Source organism: Hypomesus transpacificus, chromosome 9 (genome assembly GCF_021917145.1).
Source record: "Hypomesus transpacificus isolate Combined female chromosome 9, fHypTra1, whole genome shotgun sequence".
NCBI lineage: Eukaryota > Metazoa > Chordata > Actinopteri > Osmeriformes > Osmeridae > Hypomesus > Hypomesus transpacificus.
This window is the reverse complement of record NC_061068.1, coordinates 22,313,598-22,339,203: the sequence shown is the minus strand read 5'-3', so window position 1 is coordinate 22,339,203 and position 25,606 is coordinate 22,313,598. Positions and strand designations below refer to the sequence as shown.

The window sequence follows — 25,606 nt, the reverse complement described above, 5'->3', positions numbered from 1 at the left end:
TTTTGAAACATACATCAATCATTCCCATTCGGGAATCACTTTATCAGATATGTGGTTTACATAATTCTGTTATGAAATGTTTTCATTTTGTGTACAAAAGTAGGTAATCAGGTGCATCAGAGCGATTCCCTCTAGAACTAATTTAAATTGTATTCGGGCAAACCATGAATTATTACATGATTTGTAATAATTTTCACAAGAAAATGAATTAAATGTAAGGTCTACTCAACAAAATTAAATACTGTAGGTTGCTGCCACCTCTTGTCAAATGTATGAATTGCACCAACAGTTTCAAGAAAAGCACTTTGGAGTTCCATTAAAACAGCTTGTTTATATACACATTGTAGGGTAATTGTAAGAAATGTTGGGTCCTATAAACACAAAAAGGATATCATGTAATTCATGCATACCTTTCTTGTCTATCCAAGCTTGAGCCACTTTAATCAGGAAAAAGGATAGTCTGAAATCATTTAGCTTCGTAAATCATTTATTCAAGTATTTCCAACTCAGAAGTTATTTACATCAAAGGTTCACTAGTGCAGGTCTGAGCTCCAATGAAAGAGGCAGACTTCAATATGATAATATTACAACACAAACATGGTCATATATACAGAATTCTTAAACCTTTGCTAATCTTGAGCTACCTCTAGCTTTCTTTCTCAAACACACACATAGACAAACGCAAACACACTTCTCAACATATGTCACAGAAGGCAGAAGTGATACTCCTAAATTATCTTGCATCACAGCATCTAATTCCGCCTTAGTTCTGATTATGTCCACAGCTTTAGCCGACTAGTCAAAGCTTCAGGGTGTTGATGGACATCCTCCCCATCTTCTTAGGACAACTAGTGTTCGGAGCCAGTGCTCAGGGTGGAACCTGGGATGACTGTGGGGCTTGCTTCAAGAGGGATTGGGTGTCAAGCTAAGCAGACTGTGACGGGTTCTTTTGACATGAGACCAGTCTTGTGATATTCACACCTCACAGAGGATGACAGGGAAATCTACATGGATACGGGGATGGTCTAACTTCACAATTCCCTGCAAACACAAAAGAACATGAATTAAGTCAACAAAAATAAGTAAGTAGCCTAATAATGATCAGCAAATTAAGCCAGAAATGAAAGATTTCCAAACATGAACCTGAGGCAAGGGTATGCGTGAATGAATTCGCTTACCTGAGGTATGAGGTTCTTCTGAATCCTTTTAAGTTTGGATCTTTTCCGACCATTTTTTGTCACCACTGTCTCCTCGTAGAATTCATGAGCCAGATCTCCATCCTCATCAAAGTATAGAGAACTATCATCATAAAACAAAAGGTTAAAACATGCCAAGGTCAAGTCAGTGGCAAATGTAATAGTTCATTTGAGGATAAACTTAAAATTCACCTCCTTCTTGTGAAAACGAATGGTGTGGCTTTCCTGGAAGTTTTGAGCGGGGCCACAGACTGCTCGTTACCCTCACTCGCGGAGTCACCTCCAGCTCCAGAAGCTGCAAAGGGCCAAACACCTTTGGCTTTGGATCCACTTCCTCCCATCTTCAGAGATTGCTCATCACCCCTGTGACATAAAAGCTCTTCGGACAATGAGTTGATAAGCTGACCAGCCCGTCTGTTATTTATACGCGTTGGATTCTGAAAAACACTGCACAAACAACACAAGTTATGGTAAATGTTTTGAGTGTGCAATAAGCGTGACACAGCTAGTTACCTGGTAACTAACAACCCACAATCGGGTGTTTCATAAAATAAAGTATGATGAGCGGGCAAGCTAGCTAATTGGAACCATCGTAGACGAATATTCTAGCTAGCACTAGCGCTAGTAGCGGCTACTTTTTCTGTGGTACTGATAAGACAGCTGCCAACTAGCTAGCTTAGTGACTGGCTAGTTTGCTAAGCCATCCTTTCCTATTTCAACAAAATTATTGCAAGATGGCTAGCTAGCTACTGTACCCACTACAGTAAGGTCGTCGACGTTATGGAGTTCTGAATTAAATAGAGCTAGGTGCATTGCCAACGTTAACCATTCAATGTAGCCTATACATTAGCTAGCTTTCTAGCTACATCACTTCTGTTGCTGCTTATCTGATAAAATCAAGCTGGTAGCTACTAGATAGAATAGAGCTCGCCATTCTGCTTAATGTCATCATGTTATGCTATCCAGCTACAGTACTGTAGTATGTAAAAAAGTGTCCTGGCTGGGAGTGGGACTACACTATTTAGGTTAAGGAGAAAAATGCACATACAGTACTGTGTTGTTGTCATCCTCATCTAATCAACGCTAATATTTTCCCAGTGTCAGCATCCATGTGTAGGTTATTCCTCATAAGTGTAACGTTAGCATTAAGGTAGCGTTGTATTTCGACCCAAAACCCAAGGCATTAGAGACGACACCCACATCAGACGCTAGCTAACGGTTGTTTATTAACTGTTTAGCTGACGTGACTTGAGCTGGCTAGGTCTGATTTGGCGTCGAAGGAGAATGATCAGCTGACCTTGAGAGAGTCATAGGGTATTTGTTTTGTTGCTTTGGGTAGCCCGAACGGGCGGTAGTCTTCATTTTTAAGTAATTCATTTGATTTACAGGCCGGCGGGCAAATCAGTAACCCAAACCACATTACCAGCTAACCTAAAGATTCATATTTAAAACACTGAAATATTCATTATGTATTTAAATATATTAGCAGTGAAATGTAAATAAAGTATATTCGCCAAACATTGTCTATTAATAATGATTTAATAATAAATTGTAATTCACTCCCTTCATAAGAGTCTGGTGAATCGGTTCACTTGGATCATAAAAACGTCATATGGTTGGTGAAGTTCAGAGGTTACGGCATCATCTCATAGGGCCTCAACGGGAGAGGAGGCATTTTAATATATCAAATGATTGGTTATTAGGCAATATAATCCTGTATTATCAAATGCAGTAAAGTATCATTTACTGTGAAGCAATACTATGAAAAACGTGTAAGTAGTCGTAGTAATGTGACTTATTCTCACATTTTAAAAGTAGAACATTATTTAGTTTGTCTGTCATTTGAGTACTTAAGTTCTCCACAAATCCCAACTATTGGAGTAGAAATTATGACAACAGTTGCTTATAAGGAAAGAACTGATATTTATTTTTGTAAAGGTAACAGTGAAATCCAGATGCATACAAAGTTGTTAAAGTGGTCTTTTCCTCTTTGCCTTCCACAGTAGAGTATGTGAAAGTGAATACAAACACTGCCGTATGCAGCTGTTATCCACGAGAAAGAAACAATACAGAAACACTACAGACACAGAAAACAACACAAACATGATAAATACCAACTGGTTGTACAAATATAATGGACATAAACAAGAACAAAACAACAACTTGATCAGCTTCCAGTTGAACAATTATTTCAAAAGGAATGTCAAATATATTAAACATAGTTAGCTTAACTTGTCCTCTGCTAGACATTCCTAATTCTAAAATAATGTCCAAGAATCATCCAGACTCATACAGAGAAACCAAAGGAATCACACCCATCAAATGTGGATGTCAAGTGAATTAAGTAACATTTGGGATCCAATGAATGGATAACTTGTCAAATATTTTTTTTGCTGGAAATTATGGGCTGGGTCTGGAAATGATTAACCTGTTTATCTATTCAGAATGATCTCAAGGAGCTAAATAGCTCAAATGCTTTTTCATTGTCATTCTGATTGTGACAAATACTGGAATTTCCAGACCTAAGCACCAGTGAGAATAGCATACAAAAGAACTTTATAGGTCAGGGACGCAGGATCGTCAGATGAGTCCCCCATCATGGAAGGCTTTACTGGACAAAGCCAGGCTTCCAACAACCACATTCTCACATGCTCTCAATTCTCATTCTCTCTCAGGCAAAACACTCGCTCTCTCCAGGTGTAAGGCACTTCTCATCTCTTTCATTCTCTCACACGCTCGCGCTTGTTCTGTCGTTCTCTTGCGTCCTCTCTCTCTCTCACACTTTCACTCTCCTCCCTTCAGGGAGGTTTGGAGTCGTCTTCTCTGGGATCGTCGTATGCAGGGATGACTTGCCACCTCAGTCAAGTCAAGACGGGCACATCATCCCCTGAGTGCTGTGATGTCAGCCAGGGGTGGAGCCAGACAGAGTCTCCTGCATCCTGGTGCGAGCAAGGGCATAGCGTTGCACTATCTGCTTAACATGCTCCTCCTCTTCACGCTGCAGCATGCGCAGGAAGTTCTTCAGCTCAGGCATTGAGAAGGCATCCCACTGAACAGGACAAAAAAATATCACCAAGCTGATGTGAGAATTACGCATGGTCTTGCAAGGCCAGACCCCATTTTCATTGAGGACGCCCAGTAATGATTATACCTCCAAAATAAGTGCTCATACTTACATTGACCTCTCCGGTTTCATTCTCCTTCAACACCAAGCTGAGGACCTTGTCATTGGGACCGGCACACAGACGCAAGTGGAGTGGGCGCTCATCATCAGGCAGCTTACGCAGATAAACTGAGAGATACGACAGAAGGCAGCCTAATTACTCAAGCCACTTTTACACACAAAAAAAAACAAAACATTTTCAAATGTTCAAAGAGTCCTATCCCAAGTCAAATAATCCCATTACAACAAAAGCAGAGCTAATAGAATATGCTCACCCTGGTCGTTGCGCTCACTGCGTTCAAACAGAGCAAACTTCCCAGGGTTGTCCACAACAGTGAACTTCTTCAACAAGGCTTCAATGACCTCGCGTGCCCGTGTGCGGGAGCTGATGTGCAGGTGTTTGGACGTGTCCTTGGGGAGATAGAAGGAAGTACGGCGTTTAACCCCACCGGGTCTCTTGCCCCCAGCATCCTGTGTCGCCGTGCCCTTCCTGGGTGGCGGAACGGACACCGGTCGAATCAGCTTGAACTGGACCTTTATGAAGCCGTTGTAGGACCCATCCTTGTTCTGTTGAGGAGAAACAATCTATGATGAGGATTCTATACATCCGATTAATTGCGGCGTTTGATATTGTGGCTTTTAGATAGCGTGATTTGATAATGAGGTATGGTTTCTAGGTTATTCGTGTTCACACTCACCATATTCATGAACAGATTGCTGTTGATTTGAGCATTGTACTCTTTCACCTTCTGTTGAATTTCTTTGACTGACAGCTCTTGCTTCCTCCATTCAATCTTTTCATCCTGGCCAGCCAAATACAACAAACAAATCAGTGTATTCACTACATCAAGTGGTTTTCAGTTTGCTCTCTAATTAAATTTCACTAACAGGTTAGATTGCGTTGCAAGGTTGGTTGAATAATGCTCCGTCACAGGGTGTCAGAATAGAGCATTCACTGACTGTTCCGAAAGTCCTTCCATTAAAAATCAAGATGAACATGAATCCCACCATGTTCCATTCACAGTCATGAAATGTAGAAGAAAAAATGATGTACACAATCATAGATGTAGCATTGCATACTTTAAGACACTAGAATGTGATCGCAGACGCTGGGGTGAGACATCCACCTAATGGGAACTGGAATACGTGACCCAGGGGTGAGACCCGAGGACATTTCATTAGTTGTGTGGAGCTGAGTTCACAGGGGTCAGGCTGGGAGAGCAGAATCTGGGCAGAGGCTCTGCTGACCCCTAATTGACTGAATAAAGAGAAAACACATGCAATAATCCAAAATGACTTTTTAACTAAAAATAGCTTTACCATAAAAAGGTTTAGAAGGAATTGTATCACTTTTTAAATTAAAATATGTTGCTTTCCCTTGTAAAACCCATGTGAAAAACATTAGCTTTGGCAGCTGAGAGTTTCATGACATTCATAGTGCTCACTTCCTGTGAGCACCACTCCTCACAAAGTTATTCCTAGTTGCATCAGATTCCAAACTTCCTGTCAACGTAGCAGAGCACGATGATGTAAGTTTTATCCAATCCAATCCCTTAACTCCGCCCTTCTCTGGAGAAGGCAGCGCCAAGCGGAGATTGCAGCTGTTTGTGATGTCTATGGCTTTGGGCAGCATTCCGAAACTCTGCGTTCATGTAAAAATAGCTGCCCCCCTCTCTAGCCCCCCCCCCCCCCCCCCCCTTACAGAGTCAGACACAAAGCCTTCCTCTGTTTCACAGGCATATCCTGTATAGAGTCAGCTGCCTCACACAGGCCCAACCATCTCTCAGACATGCACATGTGGCCTCAAGCATCTGTTGGCCTGTTACACTTATAACCTTTGACACAGCAACCGCAACTATGCACTTCCTGGTAAATCATCACTTGCTAATATCGTTCAGTAGAATTGTGACGCACAGATGCATTGGTCCTGCGTCAAGTAATCAATCTCCTTCTAGTAAAAAAAAGCCTTAGTATTGTTAAAGGATCCACTACACTGATCAATACTGTAACTATAAATCCATCTGAATGTTGCCATGATCAGCACGACCTCCCCACTAACACGCCCCTCCTCTTAAAGATGACATCAGCAACAGTCTTCCTACTAATAACACAAGTAACACATATACTTAGATCCATGTATCAGACTGCTATTTAAACAAATACAACCAGATCTTTCTGGTTGACAAAGTCCTGTATGATTTCCAGTTGGGGTGAATAATCTAAGAAATGAACTGGCTCGAGCGACTCTGCATTGATACCACCCACATTAATCAATGTCAGGATGGGAGATTAAATCAATAAACTAATTCCCAAAGATCAATACAAGGCTGTTCAGTTAATGGCCTGCTGTTAAGTAGTTAATAGGAAATCACAACATGAGAGCCAATTTGTTTAATTTCTATTTTCAGATTACAGTCATTAAGCATTAACAGACTGGCTGAAAGTGTGACTAAAAAACTGTAGGAAGAAGGAAGTTTCCATCCATGTTTACATGATCTACTTGAGCAATAAACCCCCCATCCTCTGCAACAGTCATTTTGTCACACATTAACCTAATTGTGGCCTAAATGTGTGGAAGCCACAGCGTGACTACCATCAAACTAATAGAGAAGTTAAGAGATAAGGTGGAAGGTGTTGCTAAACTTGGTTATTAAATGAGTCTGAAAACATTAACTTATTGGTGTGGCCTTCCTTGTTGTAGCCTACTAGAGCAGAGGACAACCACTGGCATATCTCCCCTACCTCGCCTTTTGCCTTTCACTGTCCAAATGTATGAGGCAACAATATACTCATTAAACTCATATAATTAATCGATTATTGAATACAAGAGATTACAGAAGTACTTGGCCACCGTTGATTATGCAGGACTGCAAGCTGTTATGCTTTTCAGTCAATGAACTCATCATACAGGCTAGTCAACATAGGACTTGTGACGGAATCGTAGCAGTTTGAAGATCAGTTAGGCTACTTTCTCACCTTTTCTTTCTTGGGTTTGCGAACGAACGATGTTCGAGCGGTGAAGTACTGCTCGAACTCGGAATCGGATTCATCTTCACTGCAATAACCGCTGCTGGTAGAACTGCCCCACGTCATCTCGAAAGATGGTGTTTTACTTGAACCGCTTTTGGCGTCTTTCATCATCGTAACCGATACAAAAGTTTCAATGTTAGAATTCGCGGTTCGACACCTTTCACACTCTAAAACTTTGACAGCTTGTTTTTAGTAGCGTATGGCTTCAATTCGTTCAGACTCCGCTATAAATTAGATCGTAGAAAGTTGAACACAGCTCGCTACTTCGAAAACGTTGCAATTCAAGTTAGTTTTTTTGTATTCGTTTCCTGTTCAGACTGACCACGTTTCAGCCGCTCAAGTAAGCTTTCAGAACTAGAGAACAGGATGCGATAAAGCCTCCGCCCAAGTCCCTCTCTTCCTCCCCCGTGATGCCCCACCCAGGCCGTTGGTGAGTTTAGAAAATATACAAAACCGGTGCATCTTGCCATGATTGGCCACTGAGGGGAAATTCCTTCCTCAATGACATCATCCCCCACATAGCCTAACGTGAGAACGAGAAAAAAGTAATACGAGGGAAGTCACGTGATATCCTACTTAAGTATGGAGGACAGGCACCAATCAGTGCAGCAAAAATAAGCAGCCATACAAAAAAAAAGAATCAGAATAGGGGTTTCAAATAGGATATAGAATAGGTATCTAATAAACTCACAGACTCCAATAAATGGACTTACCAAATATATTATATATGTATTCAGTGTTTCCTCTAGGATTTGTTTTGCCCCCCCCCCCCCCCCCCCCCCGGCCAAAACGTGCTAACCCCTATATTTCGGACAGGTTCATGTAGTCTAATAGCTAATGTAATATTACTCATATTTTCATCCTATCTCCCCTAAAGACATAAAGTTAGCCTACTTAAAGACACCTTACACTCATAAAGTAAGTTGTAAATGGAATAAATGCTGCCAAATTCATAATTTACGTAACAACTTATTATTGTAAATGGTCAGTGGCCTAGCCTATCGATTAAGGTATAGGCCACTCGGAAGTCGGAAGCATGTACACTGTCTGCTTCATTTGATCTTGATAGGCTAAGCATTCTGTGGCAAATAATAACAATATACCCACTATTTATTCATTAAAACTACTTCAGCATAATAATGCCCCTAAAATACAAACGTGAGCAACGGCAGCAATCGCTATCAAATCAACATACGTGCAATTTCGCTAGCAGGGGAAGAATACAACCAACGAAAGTCACCAGTTAACTTAATTTAAATTTGAAAGACACTTATACAATAACATGCTTACATAAACTGACAACAGTTACTGTAAGTTTACGACTTACCGTTCTAAAGGACGCACACACGCAACCTCAACTGCGCTGTGAAGCGCGTGTCCGTGCTATTCTCCGACATGCACGGCAGATAGACGGCCTAAAATGTTTGTACAGCCCTATTTCTGAAACCGTGGCGGAAACAGTAATTAATATATTACCATATTTCCTCTATATAGGCTATGGAAGTTATATAGAAGTTTCAATTAGAACAAAACACATAAATAAAATCATGAGGCTCTTACCACATTTGTATCTGTTTCTATAAGCTCCACAACACTTGTTTGGTCGACTATGGTACCGTGGTTCAGGCTGCAGTCTAACTGGATAAGGGCTCGACATCTGTAGTGACATATGAATCTGCAATCTGTAACAAGAAGAAATATGGAAGTAAATCATGTAAATGTGTGATGTTAGGGCTGGTATGGGATGACACGCTGGAAGGACAATGGATTACTACAACTGATGATTAAGCAAGAGCCAATTTTGGGAACACAAATTATAAACGTCTGCTGTCCTCCACTGGCCATAGACAATCAGTACAGGTTTAAGAAACAGGAATTATTTTACTGAAGAAAGAAAGACAGAGAGAGGCAGGCCGACAGAAATACAGAGGGGATCATAGTTGAATCTAATCAACAACAAAAAAATCTAATCTGAGATCCTGGATGTCTATATGCAGTACATACATACTTTTTGTATTTCACTGGTGAAGTCTGAGCGGGGGATGTAAGAAAAAAACAGATACACATGGGCAGCTTGAGTCAGGCGGGTGTATGAAATTTGATCTCATGAAGAATGTTGAAAACCGGTACAAATGAATTGGTCACTGATTCTGGTGTGGTGTACACCAGTCTGGATAGTTTGTTCCCAAGGCTCGGTTTCAGCAAACTGCTGAAACAGTGTCTGTTTCGGTGAAGTGCTGACGAGTAACACTGTTGGGGATCTCCAAGCAAGCAGTTCTCAGCTGATTCTGTGCTGCTGGGAATGATAATGTTCCCCTTTACATAAACTCCTAATCAAAGCCTTTTCAGGACTAATGAATACGGTGTCCAATGAATAGAAACGCTCTCACAACAAGCCCATTTAATTCTGTGAGAAACAATGAGCCCAAGCTATGGCTTGGCATGCCGAAATGAACAGGCAATATATAAACCCCATCTTAGACCAGACTATATTTCATGGTTTAACGTTCCACTAAATCCAAAGTCCATCCCCTGTCTCCTGCTGCTCTCTCCTTTCCACATTTTTTAACATGTAAAAACACATGTACACACATATATGTCCCAACACACAGGACACGGACTGGACATTGGACTACATGGATCCTGAACTCGTGAACTCACTGGCACAGCGCAGGCTCTGTTTGTAGAGGCCCCAGATGAAGTCCCCACACAGGTCACACCAGGTGGGCTGAGTGTTGCTGCAGGGCTGGAAGTCATGTCCCTCTCCCCTCTCCTCTATGAGTCGTGGGTCACTGCTATCCCCCAGCAGTCTGATGATGCCCACTCGGCTGAGCAGCTCCGGAACCTTCCCTGGGCTTATCCGCAGGGCGTTGGTCCTTTCCAGTCGAGGAGGTGAGCGGGGCACCTCAGAGCTAGTAAGCTCTATCTTGTCATTGTTCAGTCTCAGCTCACGGAGCTCAATAAACTCCCCCCAAGACATGCTGACGTTTAGGCCCCAAGTTCTCTCATCTTTTACAAGTGATCCCACCTGCAAACAACAGATTTAGGGTCAAGGGATTTTCATTCAATAATAGACTTCATAGTAGCCTGCTGTAGGCTATGTTGTTACTCATGAAGGACGCGGCTTAACTCTACAAAATTGTACACAAATGAGTGGCCCACTTGTGGGATATTGGATATCATACGATTTCAATGTGAGGACAGCCGGTCGTTTACTTCCCTCCTGTGTTGCTACGAACATAGTTTTTCTCTGCATTTGACACAAAAAATCCTGCATATCCTCTGTGGGTCATGCTTTACCATTATTTATAGCCCGGCCTACCAATGCATAGCTCTTTCGTTGTCCTAGTGATACACGTTATGAAGCGCGTCCTAAATCAAACGGTGTAGTCCAACTGTGTTTACTGAATAGGCTACGTTTCTTCTACAAAAACAACGATGTTTGTTTTCAAGAAATGTTTCCTTATCATTTTTACGTAGTAGCCTACATTGACGTATAAAACCAGGAGTTGAGAGCAACATTAAAACCAATTTGAAAAAGTGAAACTTCACATAAAATTCACACAGTAAAATGTAAATGCTGTAACATAGATAACTTACCAAAATGGGGTATTACAATCCCTGCCACTGCCGATGCCGCATCCCGTCTTAAGGTTCTCTATCTAACCCAATAACTTTCCAGTGACATTATAACGGGTAACGGAGGTGTGCAGTATAGCGTTCATCTCTGGAAACTATTCATCAGCTATCTACACAGCAGAAACACTATTATTCAAAAAAATATGCTGCGTACGTTGTACAGTAAATGCAGTATCCTAACTCTGTCACTCACCTCTTGAATTAGAAAATCGACAGAATAAACTGAACAGCAGAAAGAAAGTGAGAAGAGCAGCCTATAGGCTACTGTTAACATCCGGCATTTTTTCACGTAGGGGGTGCCTCTGAGTCCGGTCCTATGCAAGAGTGGGTGTCAGTGTAACAAAATTCCCCAACTCTTACTTGTCGGACATAATCCCCTGTATCTGTAGGTATTTAACTCAACGCTGTATGTCAACTTGCAGCTGTTTATCGTATTTTAGTATCTTTAACCACATATTGTGACTAAGCCGGTACACTACAAATGAATTATAGTCGATCAAAATCATCTTGTTTATTTCACAACAGGGATCTTGTGCAAAAAGACAAACACACCATACAGGAGATCACCATAGCAATTTCATTTGGTGGAGGATTGGACACATTCCCACAGTGTTCAAACCTGAGATCAAAGCAATGTAAACTCAATTTGACAGCTAAGGTATTTATGCTTTTTCTCAGAATGACCTTTCAAAAAATGTACTTCTCTAAATTACCATAACAAGTTTGACTATTAGTAAGCATGACAAAAAAAAACAGTTTGCATAGATGTGCATTCAAAAGAAAGTGGCCGTTACAATTCATCCAGAGACCAAAAACAAACCGAATTTAATAAGCAGTCCAGAACCCCGTCAGCTTCATTAGGTTACCAAACAATCCTGATAATCACAAAAACCTCAACATAGAAGTCCCATTCTGGAGGGCATGTGCAGACTGGTACTCTGACCTCTCATTCTTTCTCCTACTTATACCCAGGTTTTCAGATGCTTGTCTCAGGGACGCCTCAGTCTGAGGTTTGGATGTCCAGGTCCTGCTGCAGCTTCTCTGAGCCCTCAGCCATGAGCTGGCAGGCTGCTTTGTGTTTGAGCCAGTGCTTCACCTGGCACTCTCTGACGAGGGGGAAGAAGATCTGATCATCATAGACGTCACAGACGCAACATTTTCAAACACCAGAGAGTGGGCCAGGGTATATTAATGCTTCTTATCTTCCAGTTCTAAAATTTTACAATATGGCTTGTTGTTGCAAGTTAAGTAGCACGCAAGCTTGAACTGTGCCTACTCTAGGCCTCCAGATCAACACTGTAATATCTGTCATACCTGTGGCAGTACCATTCTCCCTGGCAACGCGAGCATCTCTTCGTAGCCTTCTTCCCACAGGCCCCACATTTGGGCTTGTCCGGCAGCATATTCTCCATGACATCTAGATTATACGTCTGGGCCAACCTAGCCGATAAAGGGATCATATCGATGTTCACTAAGACAAATGAACTATTACTGCCCAAATCCTCTGTCCAGAATGTAGCTGTATTGAGACCAGATTTAGTCATTTGAGTTTGTACTGGCCCCCTTCATGCTCTTCCCTTTCTTTAAGTTTGGCCTAACGGCACCCCGTACCTTTGTGCTTGCTGTCTCAGGACACTCTCCGAAGGGTTGAATGTTTCCTTCACCTGATACTTGGCAATGGCTTTCCACTTCCCAGAATTGTCACGCATAATGTTGTTCCACATCTCAGCAATCTAAACATGTATGAAAGAATACAGCATGGAATATTGAGCTATTTATACATCACTGTGTGTGTGTGTGTGTGTGTGTGTGTGTGTGTGTGTGTAGAGTACCAGGAGTTTTTGCCCTCTATCACTGCTGCACATTTTACACACCAAATTTGGTGTGATTTATTTTGAGTTGTATTGAGGAATTACAGAATTACATTACAAATACATGAAATATTTGGTGCTGTTTTCATTTGATTGGTCTGCAAGGTAATTCAACAATCTTTAGACGCACAAGAGTTATTTGGTACGTGGCAAACCATTTGTTTGTACATGTGTATATGTGTTTGTGTGTATGTTTGGGATCTTCACCTGTTCCAGTACTAAGTCTCTTTTAGGAGGAGCAGGGTCTGTGACTCCCAGATGGCCCAGGAATCGCTGGAGCTCCACCAAGTTGGGCAGCTGGTCGATCAAAACCTCAGTGAGAAAACCTCGGAGCTGTAGAACAAACATGACGGAAGAGTTGATGACTACTGTAAGTTTTATTACATTAACATTTGGAATCAAATAAGGAAGTAGGGTCCAATCCCTCAGTGAGCACAAGGACAATGTGATCATATCTTTGTGATAGGCTAAAACACAAGAGCCATGCAACGTTGAGCATGCACGTTTCAAGACTCCTCACAGTCGAGAAAGAAAGAGATTTATGAAAATATCACTGAGAGGAAACTGCTCAGTCAAAACACCGCCTGGATACCTCCCCGTCTTCATATCAGTGCTGAGATCAGATAATACGCCAAAGAACAATGATCTGGCACTGCACATGCATCCTGAGTCAAAGTTTAAAGGCTGACAGCAAGGATGTGAATGCAATCGCTCATCAGAGGGATGGCTGTATTCCACTGGCTTATACTATCATACAAGTGTCATACTACAGTACACAACTGCCAAATAGTGACTTTTGAAACCCATGGGTGACACTGAAGGGTCTGGAAAGTGGCGGCACCAAACACAATACCTTAAGGAGCTGGTTCTTGTTGAAGTTGTTAAAGTCATATTTCCTCTGACAGTCTTCCTTCAACAACAGGTTGTAAAGAGCAATCCAGACCTGTCCGTCCAGCTTTGACATCTTGAGATGGTCTTGGGGTGGAATCTTCTGCCATTTTCCATCAATGTACTTTTCAGTGTTGCCTGATGGCACAAAAAAGGGATAGGGAGTATCGGAGGGAGTACTTGAGGAGAAGGCTTGTACATGGTGGCTTATGAAGTGAGAGGCGTTCCTGGCTTAGTTTGATCACTTTATGGTATGTGTGATAGTAGTAGGCTGTGAGACAAACCTGAAGTGTAACGACTCCAGGGGCTGTGCTCAACCATTTGTACCAGCAGACACGGCAGATTATGGGTGCACAGCATCCTGTTGATCACACTGATACTGTAAAACAGAGAAAAAAAACATGAAATAGACACTGTGGCTCTACATGAAGTGTATTAGGAGCACGTCCAGGATCTTAAAGGCTTTTGTAGGTGAAATACAGGACTGTGAGGTCACCCACATCAACGTGAGTCTCAAAGTGGAAGTTCCCACTTTCCCAAAAGAAGATCTGATTACCAAACTTCACAGAAAAGGGAACCTCATGCTGTACCTGTTTGCATGGTCAGTGATGTAGCGCAGTACGGACAGCGCCTTGAGGGAGATTTCAAACTCCAGTGCTGTATTTTGTTCTTGCAATTCCTGGGAAAGAAAGAAACCAAAAATGGGTATCCTCCAATTCCAATCAAAGTAAATTGTCAATGCTGAAGAAAAAAAAGAAAGCTCAAATAAATAGAGAGTTATTTCCTTTATACGCAGAAATTCAGAAAAGTGTACTGTAAAGTTAGTTTACAATACCTGTTCATAGTTTACTGTACCTTCAAAGAGGATACGTCTGTCTGTTTGTCCAGGGTCAGGCAGTCACCCCTGGAGGCTCTGCCCACCAGCAGGGTCAGTTTCCTGTGACAGTAATCCACCAGGTCATGGAGAGAATCATCTGCTGCTTCGCAGGAATCCTGTTACCACAGAATGGGGTTTTTTGACACCTTGTTTACAGTCAATTATGAGTCACCGCAAGAAAGTTTCAGTTAAGACATTCAGTATTTATACTTTTTATCTATCTATACACAGTGCCCCGGGTTCAAATGACGTTCGGGCCATTTGAACTCTCTCTCTCTCTCGCCTTTTCTATCTATCTCATACTTCCATTGTCCAATCAAGCATGAAAATGGCAAAACATGTTAAATGAAACAAGATATATATAATTTGATCGATTTGATAGGCTGCTATGTCATGTCTTAAGCAAAACAGTGATTTGGCCTGTACATGTCGGAACAACATTTCGAACAAATTTACTTTAGGACTGTGGTCTGGATGTGTAATATTAATCTACTAAAATATAATTTCCTAAACAATGCAAAATATGTCATTTCATCGTGACACTATTGGGAATTGTAATTTCTCTGATTGTCACATTTGAAGGTAAATTAAAGCCCATGGTTCAAACACAAGGACATCTCATTCCTCACCTTATGAAACATGACAGTTTCCAGCAGATTTATGATAGTGGCCTCATGGTGAATCTGGCAAGAGGAGGCAGCACAAACAAAGATGTTGAGCTTTGGGTTCAAACTAAATGAACAGCAGATGCCAGTGAGTGTGATCACTAGCAGTACTGAAACTAAATCCAAACTACAACTCACCACCATGTAAAGAGGGAATGTGCTCTTAGGGTTAAAATCCTGAAGTTGACAAAGAATGGGAAAGACGTTTTGCTTCCAAATCTCTACCAGAATCATTTCATGGACCAGAATGGGAATCTGCAGGGTAAGAAGACAAATAAATTATACAAACCTCTCACCTCCCAAGACATATTAGTTTTTTGGGTCAAACGTTACAAATATTAGCAAGATGACTTCTGTTGGAATCGGACCTTCCCATGTGACACAAGTAGCTCCTTGATGAACTCTTCTTGTGCGGCCGATGCGTTCAGAATAGCCTGCATGTTGAGCTTCTCCAAATAGTCATGCTGTTTAAACCACCTATGAATAAAAAGACACTTGCTTTTAGATGTCTGTTGGTAGCTAATACTACTAGAGACAAAATGATGTGTGTAACATTGATCAGGATTCATATTCTCCTATTTTTGTATTATCATAAGCTATACAACCGATTGTAATTTGCTGCTAGTCTAGCTTCAGGAGTTACAGTACAGTAACAACTACAGTACAGTAACTAACAAGCTAAACAAGATATCTCTAGCCAGACTGTAGCTACTTAACAAGCACAAGCAATGCTTACTGTAGAGCTAGGCTAGCTTGTTAGTTATTAAACTTACCTAGAAGAGCCAATCTCCTTGATAGTACAAATGTCCAGACTTTGAACATATCCCTCTGCCTCCCCATACAAAAGAACAGACGTTTCCATGTCTAAAAAATTATTGGCTACAAAATTATAGTTGCAGAATCGCTTTGCTAATAAGTGGGGACACAGTGAAGCAGAAGTCTTTTAGTTGTCATAGTAACGGTAAACACGTGCTGGTTTTCTAACCAGAAGGGGGCATGATAACGCCTCTTTGCTTAATGTAGAAAGCCTTTGGAAATAAGATGAATGTCACAATTCACTTTTATTTTTTTTAAATGTATACACATTTGACAAAGAAACGTTTGTCATCACGGTTGGGATGTGTATGTTTTAAATACATGTTTTTCAATCGTATATTTACATATATCACACGTAACGACAACAAAGAAGCTTGTTCCACTTTGTGTATCACTTCCAGCAAACAATGATGTTAGGGTCATTCTCCAGACGCTCATCCAGCTCTCTATAGCTCATCCCTAGACAGGAAAAAAATAATGGCATGAAAGACCTTGAAATTGTATCTAAAGGTACCTTCATCCTTATCAAGTACTCGCGACGACAACAAACCATTAAACACTAGGTATTCTTGCAGACACCTTCGGACATACCAGTTTTGCAGCAGATTTCGTCGTAACTGTGGCAGCCAGTGTACAGACGAGGTGGACGGCTCCTCTCGTCACGGATCACCTTCACTGGGTACTTCTGTAGCCGGCGGATGAGCGCCTTCATCAGCCCAAACTGAATCAGCCTCCTGAGGGGAAACCGCATTACATCAACTCATCTGAATACGTCTCATATCAAACACACGCACACACACACACAGTATGGATCAAGAGCAGTGTCTGTGGGGTGAACGATGACTCGCCTCTCATCGACTTTCTGCAGCTGCTGGGAGTAACGGGAACACAGATCCCGTACTGTGGTCCCCGGGGTGAGGCCACAGTACAGCTGGAACACATCCCTCAAACAGGCCCTCTTCTGACCTGACCGTGACAATCAAACAGACGTTGAAGAAGCTGTCCAACTCTTTTATTCAAGTGGCCACACATTGAAGTGGCTGACCTTGCTTTGTCACATAGGACAGACACTCCTCTTGAAGGGTCTTGTCGTCAATGAGGCTTTGGACCTTAGGTGTTGTGCAGTACACATTGGAATACTGCGGAGATAGATCACACTCGTCACACAAACCAACTGACCCACTGACTGACAGGCAGGCAGAGAGTAAAGCAGACATAAGTGATAACGTTGCTGAGTGTTTGAATACCTGGAAGATGGACACCAGAGTCACAACACCATAATACCTGTGAAAAAGCAACAACTTAGTGTCTTTGTTGGAGTTCCAGGACAGTGCTAACAATACTTACTTTACACACAACTAATGTACTCACAACAGGTTCTGCACAGCGATGCGGACAAGATTAAGCTCGACATCTGCCTCGGCTGAGATTTTCTGGATATGCCTGAAGCCATCAATATAGGCCAGAATCTGTAAAACATTGCAACAAAATATGTCATATCAAACCTTTTCTAGCCTATAATCTGTGTTTAACACGTCTTTATTAAAAAAATGCTGAATCCAGTATTCGTTTCACAATGTGAAGAGACTTTGGAAGTCATCTAAAGAGAACGCATGACCCAGTTATTTAATCGTACGCACGAAGGACTGTGCCGTATCTGGCTGTTCTCATCCACCTGCTCATCAGAGTTACCTGTTGAGTGGTGAGATCCCACTGGGATTTGATGAAGTAGTCTTTGCACTGGGTGAAGACCGGCACGTCATACTCCTGCACAATCAGAGGGTCCCTGCGTTGCTCGATCAGCTTCAGGTGGATGGTGTTCGACTCGTCTGTTTCAGGGGGAAAGGGCAGTGGATGAGCGAGAGACTGACATTGGTTCTTCGATTGTTTGGTTTATCCGTGTAGAAACAAACACCAACCAATTGGCAAAGTGCAGGCTCCTGTGGCATTGAGTTCTTCCAACAAGGTTGACATTATGGGTTGAAGTTTTTGTTTGCTCTCCTCATTGGATATAAATCCACTTTCCAGCTGCATGACCAAAGAGATGTTGTTATGACCTTGTTAGAATTATCATAAGTCTACGACAGTTTGAGGGTTCGTTCTCACTATACCTCCAGAGTTGTAAGATAAGCAGACAGCTTCTTGACAATTGGTTCAAGGGCACACGTCTTGGTTTGTGCATCGCACACTAGCCCTAGGTTGAAGAGAAGAGCATTGCGGCTATACTTTTTATGCTCGATGCACACCGGGCAACCAATCAACTTCTTCTCCATGGCCGTTCTACATTGCAATAACAGAGAAGCACAATAAAGGGTTAGCAACAAAAACATTCTGGCAACCTGAGTTAAAAGAAACAGATGCAACACATTTACATACACAGTGATGAGTTTGTTTTGAAGTTCTGGTTTGGTAATGATGTACACTTGCACTGTGTCAAAGAGCTCACGTGAGATGTAATCCTCTGGAACCTGCAGTAAAATCAAGTCATTGGATGATATAGCAGACTGAGCACAATGGACATGTTTGTAATGTTTCAGTATTGTGTGTACTGTACATACCTGATAGGTAATCTTTGGACCCAGAGTAGGATGAAACTCACTGAAAAATATGCACTCAATTCTACTGGTCATTTTCATGACCTCTTTTTTACAGGACAGATAACCTGCTTAAACTTGTGGTGTATATCTGTGTACAGCTACCGCTCTCACTGACAATTACTGTCATACACTGTAGTAGATGTAAATCTACCTATAATAAGTTAATAATAGTTGTTCATACACGTTCGCTTGCTAGCTTAACAGGCTAGCACACACGTTTTACAGCAGCTATCTCTTAAGACTTCTTTTTCGGTTATCATAACATGAGACATGAGAACTTGCCAACAGGATATCATGCGAGTTTGCTTTCCAACGACGTTTTTGTGATTTTTAATCTTATTATGAACAAAATTGCTACATTTCGCAGGCAACTACCTATCTACTGTATCTGTAATTTTCAAGACAAACATATAATGTAGCTGTGTTGATGTGTATGTAGTTGGATGCTATACAGCTACCTCGATAGCGCTCAAGAATCAAAAAATGGTCTCGTTCTGCAACACCCTATAACAACAAATGTCTGCGCAATAGATACGGTACTCATAGGGGTGTCTACATCAGATACATTATGATGTGAAGCTAGAATGCTTCACTTTTTAGAAAATAATTTGTATATGAATCCATTTACAGCATGCATTGTATACATTTGTATTTATAATTGCATGTTTATACTCTGTCTTTGAATTTTAATGTTGAAATAATTGAACCAACCTTTATTCTGAAAATGTGACATGTGAGGAAAGCTTGCGTTCGCACAGCTCTCTGGGTATGTAAGTGGGCAGTGACAGGCCACACACTCCTGCACAGTAGGTGGCGGTGTATGCACATTTAAGGTGGCTGCGATCCTCCAATCAAAGTTGAAGAAGAAGAAGTATTCGTTCTGAAGCGGTAATGTCGCCCAAGCATGCCCCACATTAACTAACAAAAAGGATCAACTTGCGACTAGAGACGCGCAGTGAACACCTATAATATTTGTTCAACATTTTGCTAAACTGATGCAAAGGTCATGTGGATTAGAGGGCCGTTGAACTATGTTGGTAGACGTTTTGACAGCAAACCGAGCTGGTTTAAGGTAAATACCAAATGGTAGTAGTTACGGTTCTACACAAGCTTCACATTAATTGCCGTGTGGGGTTTAAAGCATCATGGCTGTGTTGACATCTATAAAACTAACAAGTACTTAGCTCTTGACCCAGACTATTTCACCCCTCTTTTCTTCAGGGACTGTGTACCTGTCTTACAGAAAATGGCAGTGTCCCAGCCTTACCAAAAGCCAATAGACTCACTGTGCTCCAAGCTGTGGATTTATGGACCAAGACGTTTGAACAGAGAGATGTGTCGGAGCCACAGCACTCTAGCCAGCACATCATTTCACATCTGCTTGGTGCTAAAACCGTGAGTGCTGCTTACTCTGGAGCTGGAGTACATAATGCTTTATAGCTTTCATGCTTCAGCCACTACATTTAAGGGCATAATAAAGACATAATTTCCAGGGGCTACCTGACCCTGTTACTTCCTTGTTAATTAAAGCTAGAGAGCCTTGGAAAGGACAGGCTGGGCGAGTTACTGACACAAGAACAAACAGCACAGATATGGGATCTCTGCAACAAACGACTTACCAGGTACATGCAGAGGTTGTCATGCACTATCATTTTTCATGGATGTATGTTAAATGTTTTTGTATCGTGTGATCGCATCGTAATTGGGTTTTGTTTCAGAATGCCTGTACAGTATGTCATTGAAGAATGGGACTTCAGAGATCTGACATTGAAGATGAGGCCCCCTGTATTCATCCCTAGACCGGAAACTGAGGTCAAGGAGATCATTGAGACACTTCAGATAAGGACTAACATGTTGTTAAACCTAAATGTTTATAAGCATCCGCAGACATGACCAGTTTCATGGGGACTGTACTTTTGCAGGAGTTGGTTGGCCTGGTACTTGCAGATTTCCAGAAGGGCCATATGACTGGAGTCAATGGGAAGGCTGGTTATCGGTGCCTCGAAGTGGGCTGTGGTTCTGGAGCAATTTCCCTTAGTCTACTGAAGAGCCTTCCGCAGGTGATTTGTTGACCCACTTGTTGCTGCATTGATCTTGTGATATTGTTTTACTGAAGTTCACCTTGACAATACTCCTCTTTATCAGGTCGGAGCATTTGCTTTGGATCAAAGCCAGGATGCAGTGAGCTTGACGCGAGAGAACGCACACTGGTAATGGTGAACACATCCTTGACACAACATGAATACATTCAACCTCATCTCTCCACTAAACTCTGGGAAACATTTACATAATACGTGGAGTTTTGTATCCACTTATCCAACTGTCAATTATAACTAAGATAATAGAACAAATGATCAAGTGTTGACATATTGTGGATTATTGTTTGTTGTATGTTACAGTTTGGGCCTAAGTGGTCGACTTGAGGTTTATCATATGGATGTTATGAAGGGTGAGTTCAATCAAAACAACGAGAATTGATCATTCAAGGCCAGTACTGTAGGATAAGTAGTTTGGTTGTTTGGACAAAGGAACAATGACTGATGATGATACTTACTGAGAGTGTATGCTGTTGCAGATGCAGATGCAGTAGTAAACCTGTGCAGGCCTGTCTCAGCTTTGATCAGCAATCCACCTTATCTGTTCTCAGAGGATATGACATCACTTGAACCGGAAATCCTTCGGTAAAGGTTACATTTACATTTATGCATTTAGCAGACGCTTTTATCCAAAGCGACTTCCAAGAGAGAGCTTTATAAAAGAGCATAGGTCACTGATCATAACAACGAGGTAGTCCCAAACATCGCAAGCAGCCAAAACATGAAGCACACATTTGTGGTCTACGTCAGTTACATATCAGAGTGTGAATTGTGTGGATGGAGAAGCCTGACCATTAGGACCATTAACTGCCCTCAGGTTTGAGGATCACGCTGCCCTGGATGGGGGGAGAGATGGGATGCAGGTGATCCGACACATTTTAGCTATAGCTCCTAAAGTCCTGTCAACCCATGGGTGAGGTTTTAACTTTGTACATGACAGTTGAGGTTACCATTGACATGCATGTGCGTCTAGCCAAAAACCTACACACAACTGTCCACAAGACTTCAGGGGCTCAAAACTGTAAAAAATAAAAACGTATTTTCATAATATTTTCTCCAGTCAATAATAATAAAAAAGGATTATATTGAGATTGTGAAATAGAATGTTAAGCGTGATATTCCTTTCAGGCGTGTGTACTTGGAGGTAGACCCACGGCACCCGGCACTCATCCAGCGATGGGTCGAGGAGAACGTTCACGGGCTGCAGTACGTGAGCACGCAACGTGACATCACCAACAGGTCAGGAATGAATCATTGCTATAGTTTAGCCAGATAACAAGTCAGGACAAATGATTGTGTGTTGTGGCCTATTTAGACTTGTGCTGCTTGTGTGTGTATATATTGTTTGTGTGTTAGGTTTGTGTGGTTGTTGACTGTCACTTGCGCACCTGTGGGTATGTGTGTTAATTATGGCAGGTACGGGGGTTATAAGGGGGCCTCACTGGTGAGCGTGGGGTTGGAATTAGAGTTTGGGAAGCCACATCGTTCACACAACCTATACACAAGCAACACAAGTCTAAATTGGCCACAACAATGTGACCACAGTGATGATTTTAAAACACAGGCGTGGCCATGAGTCATAGAGATGTTCAGACTTGCCCACGTAGTAATAAATGCATTCTGTATACGGATCATGTTTTTCACATCACTGACTAATCCATGATGTGAATGGCGATGTGGATGTTCACCAGTAGTACTTTGGTCTGATTCAAGTCCTTGTCTCTCTCTCCTTGTCTCTCCTTGTCTGTTTCTAAGGCCGAGATTTTGCATCTTACAAAAGGAGGAGGGTAGCGCTGGACTTGAAAAGGCACAGGGTTAAGGGACTGAGATGCAGATCCTGTTACACTGGCATCAAGCCAGATGGCTACAGCTTAAATTTTAGGCCCTACACACACGCACGGATACATGAATGGGCTTATTCACACATTTTGTATACACGCCTTTGATGACACATTTATATTTGCTGAGTTAAGTCATTTTGTTATGTGTCAGCGTAGCGATGAGTGAAAGACAGCCGGAACACAAGTACTAGGCTGAAGGTAATTACCAAAGCTTTTCTTAGAACCCTCGCTCTCAGAATCTCAGCCACCCAGAAAGCATGCAGTAGTTCTGCGAAACCGCTGACGAATTGCTCTCCTATCGCTTGTTGACTCCCAGACTTGGATACCGATTGCTCACGCAACAAAAACAAATTAAATGATGCCTATGGTCTCTTATAAAAACATAATTGCACAAACTTGAGTCGAAAGGGAGGTTTTTGTTTCAAAAGTTTGCTGACATTGTGCAATAAGGAATGTGAGAAGCAATCTTGCCCTAGCGATTCGTTTGTTGCCTGTTCATAAACTGCCAAACGACCTACTAAAACACAACAGCACATTTAGTACAGCATTGGCATGACCGTGTCATCTTTTTAATAGAAAACGTTTGACTTTTAACATAAAAAATACAACATTTATTGAAACATAATTAAAACAATAAAAACACATTTTATTTTCGAAATTCAGAGCTCTCAAGCTCTCATTATGAAAAAACGGTACACCCGCAGCATACAAAGGGGTGGCAGATCTGCACAGATTTCCATTCCTTTATAAAATAAGTATACTCTACAGTACAGAGTTGTGATTTCTAGTCCATCTCCTGCAGGGGTATGTGACACCCCACTGCCCTTTGTGAGGAAAATAAAAATACCAAATCGGGATATTCTTCTTTCCTGGGACAGATTGTTTCAAGTCACTTGACCTCACATCAGCAGAGACTCCACTATGGACAATCACTGCCCAGGTCCTCCTTGTGTAAGGGAACCCATTTGCCAGTTCTTCTTGATGAGAACCGTGATTCGATTCAGCCCTCCGTAGGATGTGAGCTGAGGCTGTCATACCTGGAATGGGTAGTCCTGCACGTAGCGCATCAGTGGTCTTGGCAGTGGCAGTTTGGTGGGACAGTCGGTGTGTTTATTGATGGCTAGTCGAGTAAGGTGCTGGAGGGAGGGGAAGGCCTGGGGCTTATGCACGGCCTTCTTCAGCTTCAGCACCACGCTGAACTCCTGCAGCAGTCGTTGGGAGGCCTTGGTAGGGGCTTCCTCTGGCTTCGTCTCTTCTACTTTCCTTCCTGGTCCAATGTAGTGCTGCACGAGGCTGGGCACGTCAGGGAAGGAGAGGAGACAAGGCCGGGCGGGTGAGCTGGAGTCCAGCAGAAAACGGGCACTGCTATACTGGATTCGTACACTGGTGGGTCCACGGGCAGTCCTGACCGACAGGGTCAGCATATACATGGGGTGGCTGCTATCCCGGACGAGGAAGGATCCATCTGAGGCTCCTTGTAGAGCTGCATGGGCCTGGGCTGCTGTGATGGACCCCCAGTACCACCCTGAGAGAAAGGTCAGAGTGTTCATTAGGGTGAACCAGATTATCCCGCTTTTATCTCAACCTCAATGCTTTATTTGTTAAGTCTTGAGTAGCGCAGCTAGTTATTACGTCCGCTCACTGAATTCCATATTTTGATTAACATGATTATTCTGTTCAACATCATTGGTGCCTGATGAATTACTCTGAAAGCAGGGTATTACCTGAGTTGTCCAGGTAATAGAAGTTGCTGGCGATTGCATGGAGGTCCTTTGTGGGGTCCCACAGTGGAGGGATGCAGTGGGGGGAGGGAACGATCGATGTCCGCATGTCTAGTGGGGACTCGGTGGCTGTATGCGGCAGAACTCTGGGGCTGGAAACAAGAGGAAAGACATAAGTACTGACATAATCTACCGTATAATGAAAGGAATAAACCCAGATTAATCACCAAATGTATTTCCTGGCCACAGTCAGTCGGATTTAGTTATTTTTATATAAAGTAACAAGGAATGGTGATACACCCTATAATCTTTTGTCTCCATTGATCTTTATTTATTTTTTAAGTGATGATTCAAGTAGTTATTTCAATAAACATAAAAATACAGACCAAGAATACATTTTTGTCACATTTCGTTCTGAGAAAAATATACAAATATTGACAAAGGAAAGATGTGTCGTCCCACACGGCATAACCAATTGTTAGCATTTGTGTATGTTTTATGAAAAGTATAAGTAAAGAGACAAAAGAAAGTGAACTTACCTTTGAACACAAAGAATCATGTTCTTATGTTAAATATCTTGTGACAAAAGAACAGCCAAAACTGAAGCAGCAAATAATTAAATAAAGCTATTTGTTCCAACACGAAATCCGCCTCAGAGTATGTAATAGAAATGTTGTAACCTTCTGAAATGTTGTCTATATAGGAGAACAAATATTATTCATATTAGTAGAATCTTAAGCGGCAGTTCGAAGTGTGTTGTCTCCAGAGTGAGATCCAAATGTGTGAAGGACACTGTGAGGGTTTGGCTTATAAAAATCACCAATTCCAAGAATTCTATTCTAAGAACTGTACAGCAGAGCCTCTGACGTCAGCCAAACTGCCGCCGCCGCGATCCCTATTTTGTTGAGGTTTAAAGCCTTATTTATGCACAAACACAAATTATACTTCGAAGTAGCCCATATTGCAATGAAGAGTTTTGATCTGTGAATCGGTCATGCTACGTAGGAAAGCTACAACTTGGCTCTCCGTCCAGTTTTCTTTGGAACGGCACTACAAGGAAAGGCATCGAGTCTTCCTCTCATCCACTTTCCAGGAATGATTGTGAGTTCATCTCCGCCCACTTGAAACCTTTGCCTACTGTTCGGAGAATTCAGTGCCTCACCAAGACAATGGCACGTAGAAGGGCTATTTCTTGTAATACATATT

At 42.0% G+C, this 25,606-nt stretch overlaps 6 protein-coding genes across 9 annotated transcripts; 1 reads left to right on the top strand and 5 right to left on the bottom strand.

Moving 5' to 3' along the window:
- Positions 1-472: 472 nt before the first annotated feature.
- tusc2a (tumor suppressor 2, mitochondrial calcium regulator a) lies at positions 473-2,489 on the bottom strand. The gene is made up of 4 exons (XM_047025282.1): positions 2,245-2,489; positions 1,389-1,643; positions 1,179-1,299; positions 473-1,041 (listed from the first exon to the last, which is right to left on the bottom strand). The coding sequence occupies exons 2-4, from the start codon at positions 1,535-1,537 to the stop codon at positions 976-978; spliced, it is 336 nt and encodes a 111-aa protein (XP_046881238.1). The 5' UTR covers positions 1,538-1,643; positions 2,245-2,489; the 3' UTR covers positions 473-975.
- A 613-nt stretch (positions 2,490-3,102) lies between these two features.
- Positions 3,103-11,300, bottom strand: LOC124471126 (ras association domain-containing protein 1-like). 2 transcript variants are annotated; one of them, XM_047025479.1, is made up of 7 exons: positions 10,990-11,300; positions 10,051-10,417; positions 8,950-9,071; positions 5,058-5,162; positions 4,635-4,926; positions 4,373-4,488; positions 3,103-4,245 (listed from the first exon to the last, which is right to left on the bottom strand). In XM_047025479.1, the coding sequence occupies exons 2-7, from the start codon at positions 10,367-10,369 to the stop codon at positions 4,099-4,101; spliced, it is 1,101 nt and encodes a 366-aa protein (XP_046881435.1). In that variant the 5' UTR covers positions 10,370-10,417; positions 10,990-11,300; the 3' UTR covers positions 3,103-4,098. The 2 variants fall into 2 exon arrangements, with proteins under 2 accessions (XP_046881435.1, XP_046881436.1); XM_047025480.1 differs by lacking the exons at positions 8,950-9,071; positions 10,051-10,417; positions 10,990-11,300 and adding an exon at positions 7,336-8,082.
- Positions 11,301-11,543: 243 nt separating this feature from the next.
- zmynd10 (zinc finger, MYND-type containing 10) lies at positions 11,544-16,283 on the bottom strand. 2 transcript variants are annotated; one of them, XM_047026474.1, is made up of 12 exons: positions 16,103-16,283; positions 15,698-15,806; positions 15,468-15,584; positions 15,294-15,347; positions 14,643-14,780; positions 14,378-14,466; positions 14,072-14,166; positions 13,753-13,925; positions 13,107-13,232; positions 12,640-12,761; positions 12,343-12,468; positions 11,544-12,134 (listed from the first exon to the last, which is right to left on the bottom strand). In XM_047026474.1, exons 1-12 carry the CDS (start codon positions 16,189-16,191, stop codon positions 12,029-12,031), a joined length of 1,344 nt encoding a protein of 447 aa, XP_046882430.1. In that variant the 5' UTR covers positions 16,192-16,283; the 3' UTR covers positions 11,544-12,028. The 2 variants fall into 2 exon arrangements, with proteins under 2 accessions (XP_046882430.1, XP_046882428.1); XM_047026472.1 differs by having other exon boundaries at positions 15,698-16,195.
- An 88-nt stretch (positions 16,284-16,371) lies between these two features.
- nprl2 (NPR2 like, GATOR1 complex subunit) lies at positions 16,372-19,262 on the bottom strand. Its single transcript, XM_047026475.1, has 11 exons — positions 18,704-19,262; positions 18,522-18,613; positions 18,257-18,425; positions 18,065-18,173; positions 17,838-17,974; positions 17,517-17,614; positions 17,393-17,429; positions 17,191-17,284; positions 16,994-17,111; positions 16,737-16,879; positions 16,372-16,604 (listed from the first exon to the last, which is right to left on the bottom strand). Exons 1-11 carry the CDS (start codon positions 18,779-18,781, stop codon positions 16,537-16,539), a joined length of 1,143 nt encoding a protein of 380 aa, XP_046882431.1. The 5' UTR covers positions 18,782-19,262; the 3' UTR covers positions 16,372-16,536.
- Positions 19,263-19,600: 338 nt separating this feature from the next.
- Positions 19,601-23,119, top strand: hemk1 (HemK methyltransferase family member 1). Of its 2 annotated transcripts, none has more exons than XM_047024633.1 (11): positions 19,601-19,814; positions 19,964-20,137; positions 20,273-20,364; positions 20,461-20,554; positions 20,665-20,802; positions 20,888-20,952; positions 21,142-21,191; positions 21,324-21,423; positions 21,656-21,751; positions 21,967-22,077; positions 22,594-23,119. In XM_047024633.1, exons 1-11 carry the CDS (start codon positions 19,749-19,751, stop codon positions 22,655-22,657), a joined length of 1,050 nt encoding a protein of 349 aa, XP_046880589.1. In that variant the 5' UTR covers positions 19,601-19,748; the 3' UTR covers positions 22,658-23,119. The 2 variants fall into 2 exon arrangements, with proteins under 2 accessions (XP_046880589.1, XP_046880588.1); XM_047024632.1 differs by having other exon boundaries at positions 21,318-21,423.
- Positions 23,120-23,214: 95 nt separating this feature from the next.
- LOC124470668 (cytokine-inducible SH2-containing protein-like) lies at positions 23,215-25,467 on the bottom strand. Its single transcript, XM_047024634.1, has 3 exons — positions 24,940-25,467; positions 24,404-24,552; positions 23,215-24,204 (listed from the first exon to the last, which is right to left on the bottom strand). The coding sequence occupies exons 1-3, from the start codon at positions 24,957-24,959 to the stop codon at positions 23,711-23,713; spliced, it is 663 nt and encodes a 220-aa protein (XP_046880590.1). The 5' UTR covers positions 24,960-25,467; the 3' UTR covers positions 23,215-23,710.
- Between the last annotated feature and the right edge of the window lie 139 nt (positions 25,468-25,606).

What these genes read in the sequence shown, in the direction of transcription:
- LOC124471126 (XM_047025479.1), bottom strand. Translation starts at nt 10,369, where the DNA reads ATGTCTTGGGGGGAGTTTATTGAGCTCCGTGAGCTGAGACTGAACAAT. An exon ending in TAGAAACAGATACAAATGTG is followed by an intron (nt 5,163 to 8,949) that starts GTAAGAGCCTCA and finishes TTGGCTGGCCAG; the next exon opens with GATGAAAAGATTGAATGGAG. An exon ending in ATGAAACCGGAGAGGTCAAT is followed by an intron (nt 4,246 to 4,372) that starts GTAAGTATGAGC and finishes TGTCCTGTTCAG; the next exon opens with TGGGATGCCTTCTCAATGCC.
- tusc2a (XM_047025282.1), bottom strand. Translation starts at nt 1,537, where the DNA reads ATGGGAGGAAGTGGATCCAAAGCCAAAGGTGTTTGGCCCTTTGCAGCT. An exon ending in TTCGTTTTCACAAGAAGGAG is followed by an intron (nt 1,300 to 1,388) that starts GTGAATTTTAAG and finishes TTATGATGATAG; the next exon opens with TTCTCTATACTTTGATGAGG. An exon ending in AGAAGAACCTCATACCTCAG is followed by an intron (nt 1,042 to 1,178) that starts GTAAGCGAATTC and finishes TTGTGTTTGCAG; the next exon opens with GGAATTGTGAAGTTAGACCA.
- LOC124470668 (XM_047024634.1), bottom strand. Translation starts at nt 24,959, where the DNA reads ATGATTCTTTGTGTTCAAAG. An exon ending in ATGATTCTTTGTGTTCAAAG is followed by an intron (nt 24,553 to 24,939) that starts GTAAGTTCACTT and finishes TCTTGTTTCCAG; the next exon opens with CCCCAGAGTTCTGCCGCATA. An exon ending in CTATTACCTGGACAACTCAG is followed by an intron (nt 24,205 to 24,403) that starts GTAATACCCTGC and finishes CCTTTCTCTCAG; the next exon opens with GGTGGTACTGGGGGTCCATC.
- hemk1 (XM_047024632.1), top strand. Translation starts at nt 19,749, where the DNA reads ATGTGGATTAGAGGGCCGTTGAACTATGTTGGTAGACGTTTTGACAGC. An exon ending in CTTGAACCGGAAATCCTTCG is followed by an intron (nt 21,424 to 21,655) that starts GTAAAGGTTACA and finishes AACTGCCCTCAG; the next exon opens with GTTTGAGGATCACGCTGCCC. An exon ending in AAAGTCCTGTCAACCCATGG is followed by an intron (nt 21,752 to 21,966) that starts GTGAGGTTTTAA and finishes TATTCCTTTCAG; the next exon opens with GCGTGTGTACTTGGAGGTAG.
- zmynd10 (XM_047026472.1), bottom strand. Translation starts at nt 15,898, where the DNA reads ATGAATCCTGATCAATGTTACACACATCATTTTGTCTCTAGTAGTATT. An exon ending in TACTTGTGTCACATGGGAAG is followed by an intron (nt 15,585 to 15,697) that starts GTCCGATTCCAA and finishes CTTACCCTGCAG; the next exon opens with ATTCCCATTCTGGTCCATGA. An exon ending in ACAAGAACCAGCTCCTTAAG is followed by an intron (nt 13,233 to 13,752) that starts GTATTGTGTTTG and finishes TTTGTTCTACAG; the next exon opens with CTCCGAGGTTTTCTCACTGA.
- nprl2 (XM_047026475.1), bottom strand. Translation starts at nt 18,781, where the DNA reads ATGAAAATGACCAGTAGAATTGAGTGCATATTTTTCAGTGAGTTTCAT. An exon ending in CTTATCTTACAACTCTGGAG is followed by an intron (nt 18,174 to 18,256) that starts GTATAGTGAGAA and finishes TTGGTCATGCAG; the next exon opens with CTGGAAAGTGGATTTATATC. An exon ending in GTCCTATGTGACAAAGCAAG is followed by an intron (nt 17,112 to 17,190) that starts GTCAGCCACTTC and finishes TGTCACGGTCAG; the next exon opens with GTCAGAAGAGGGCCTGTTTG.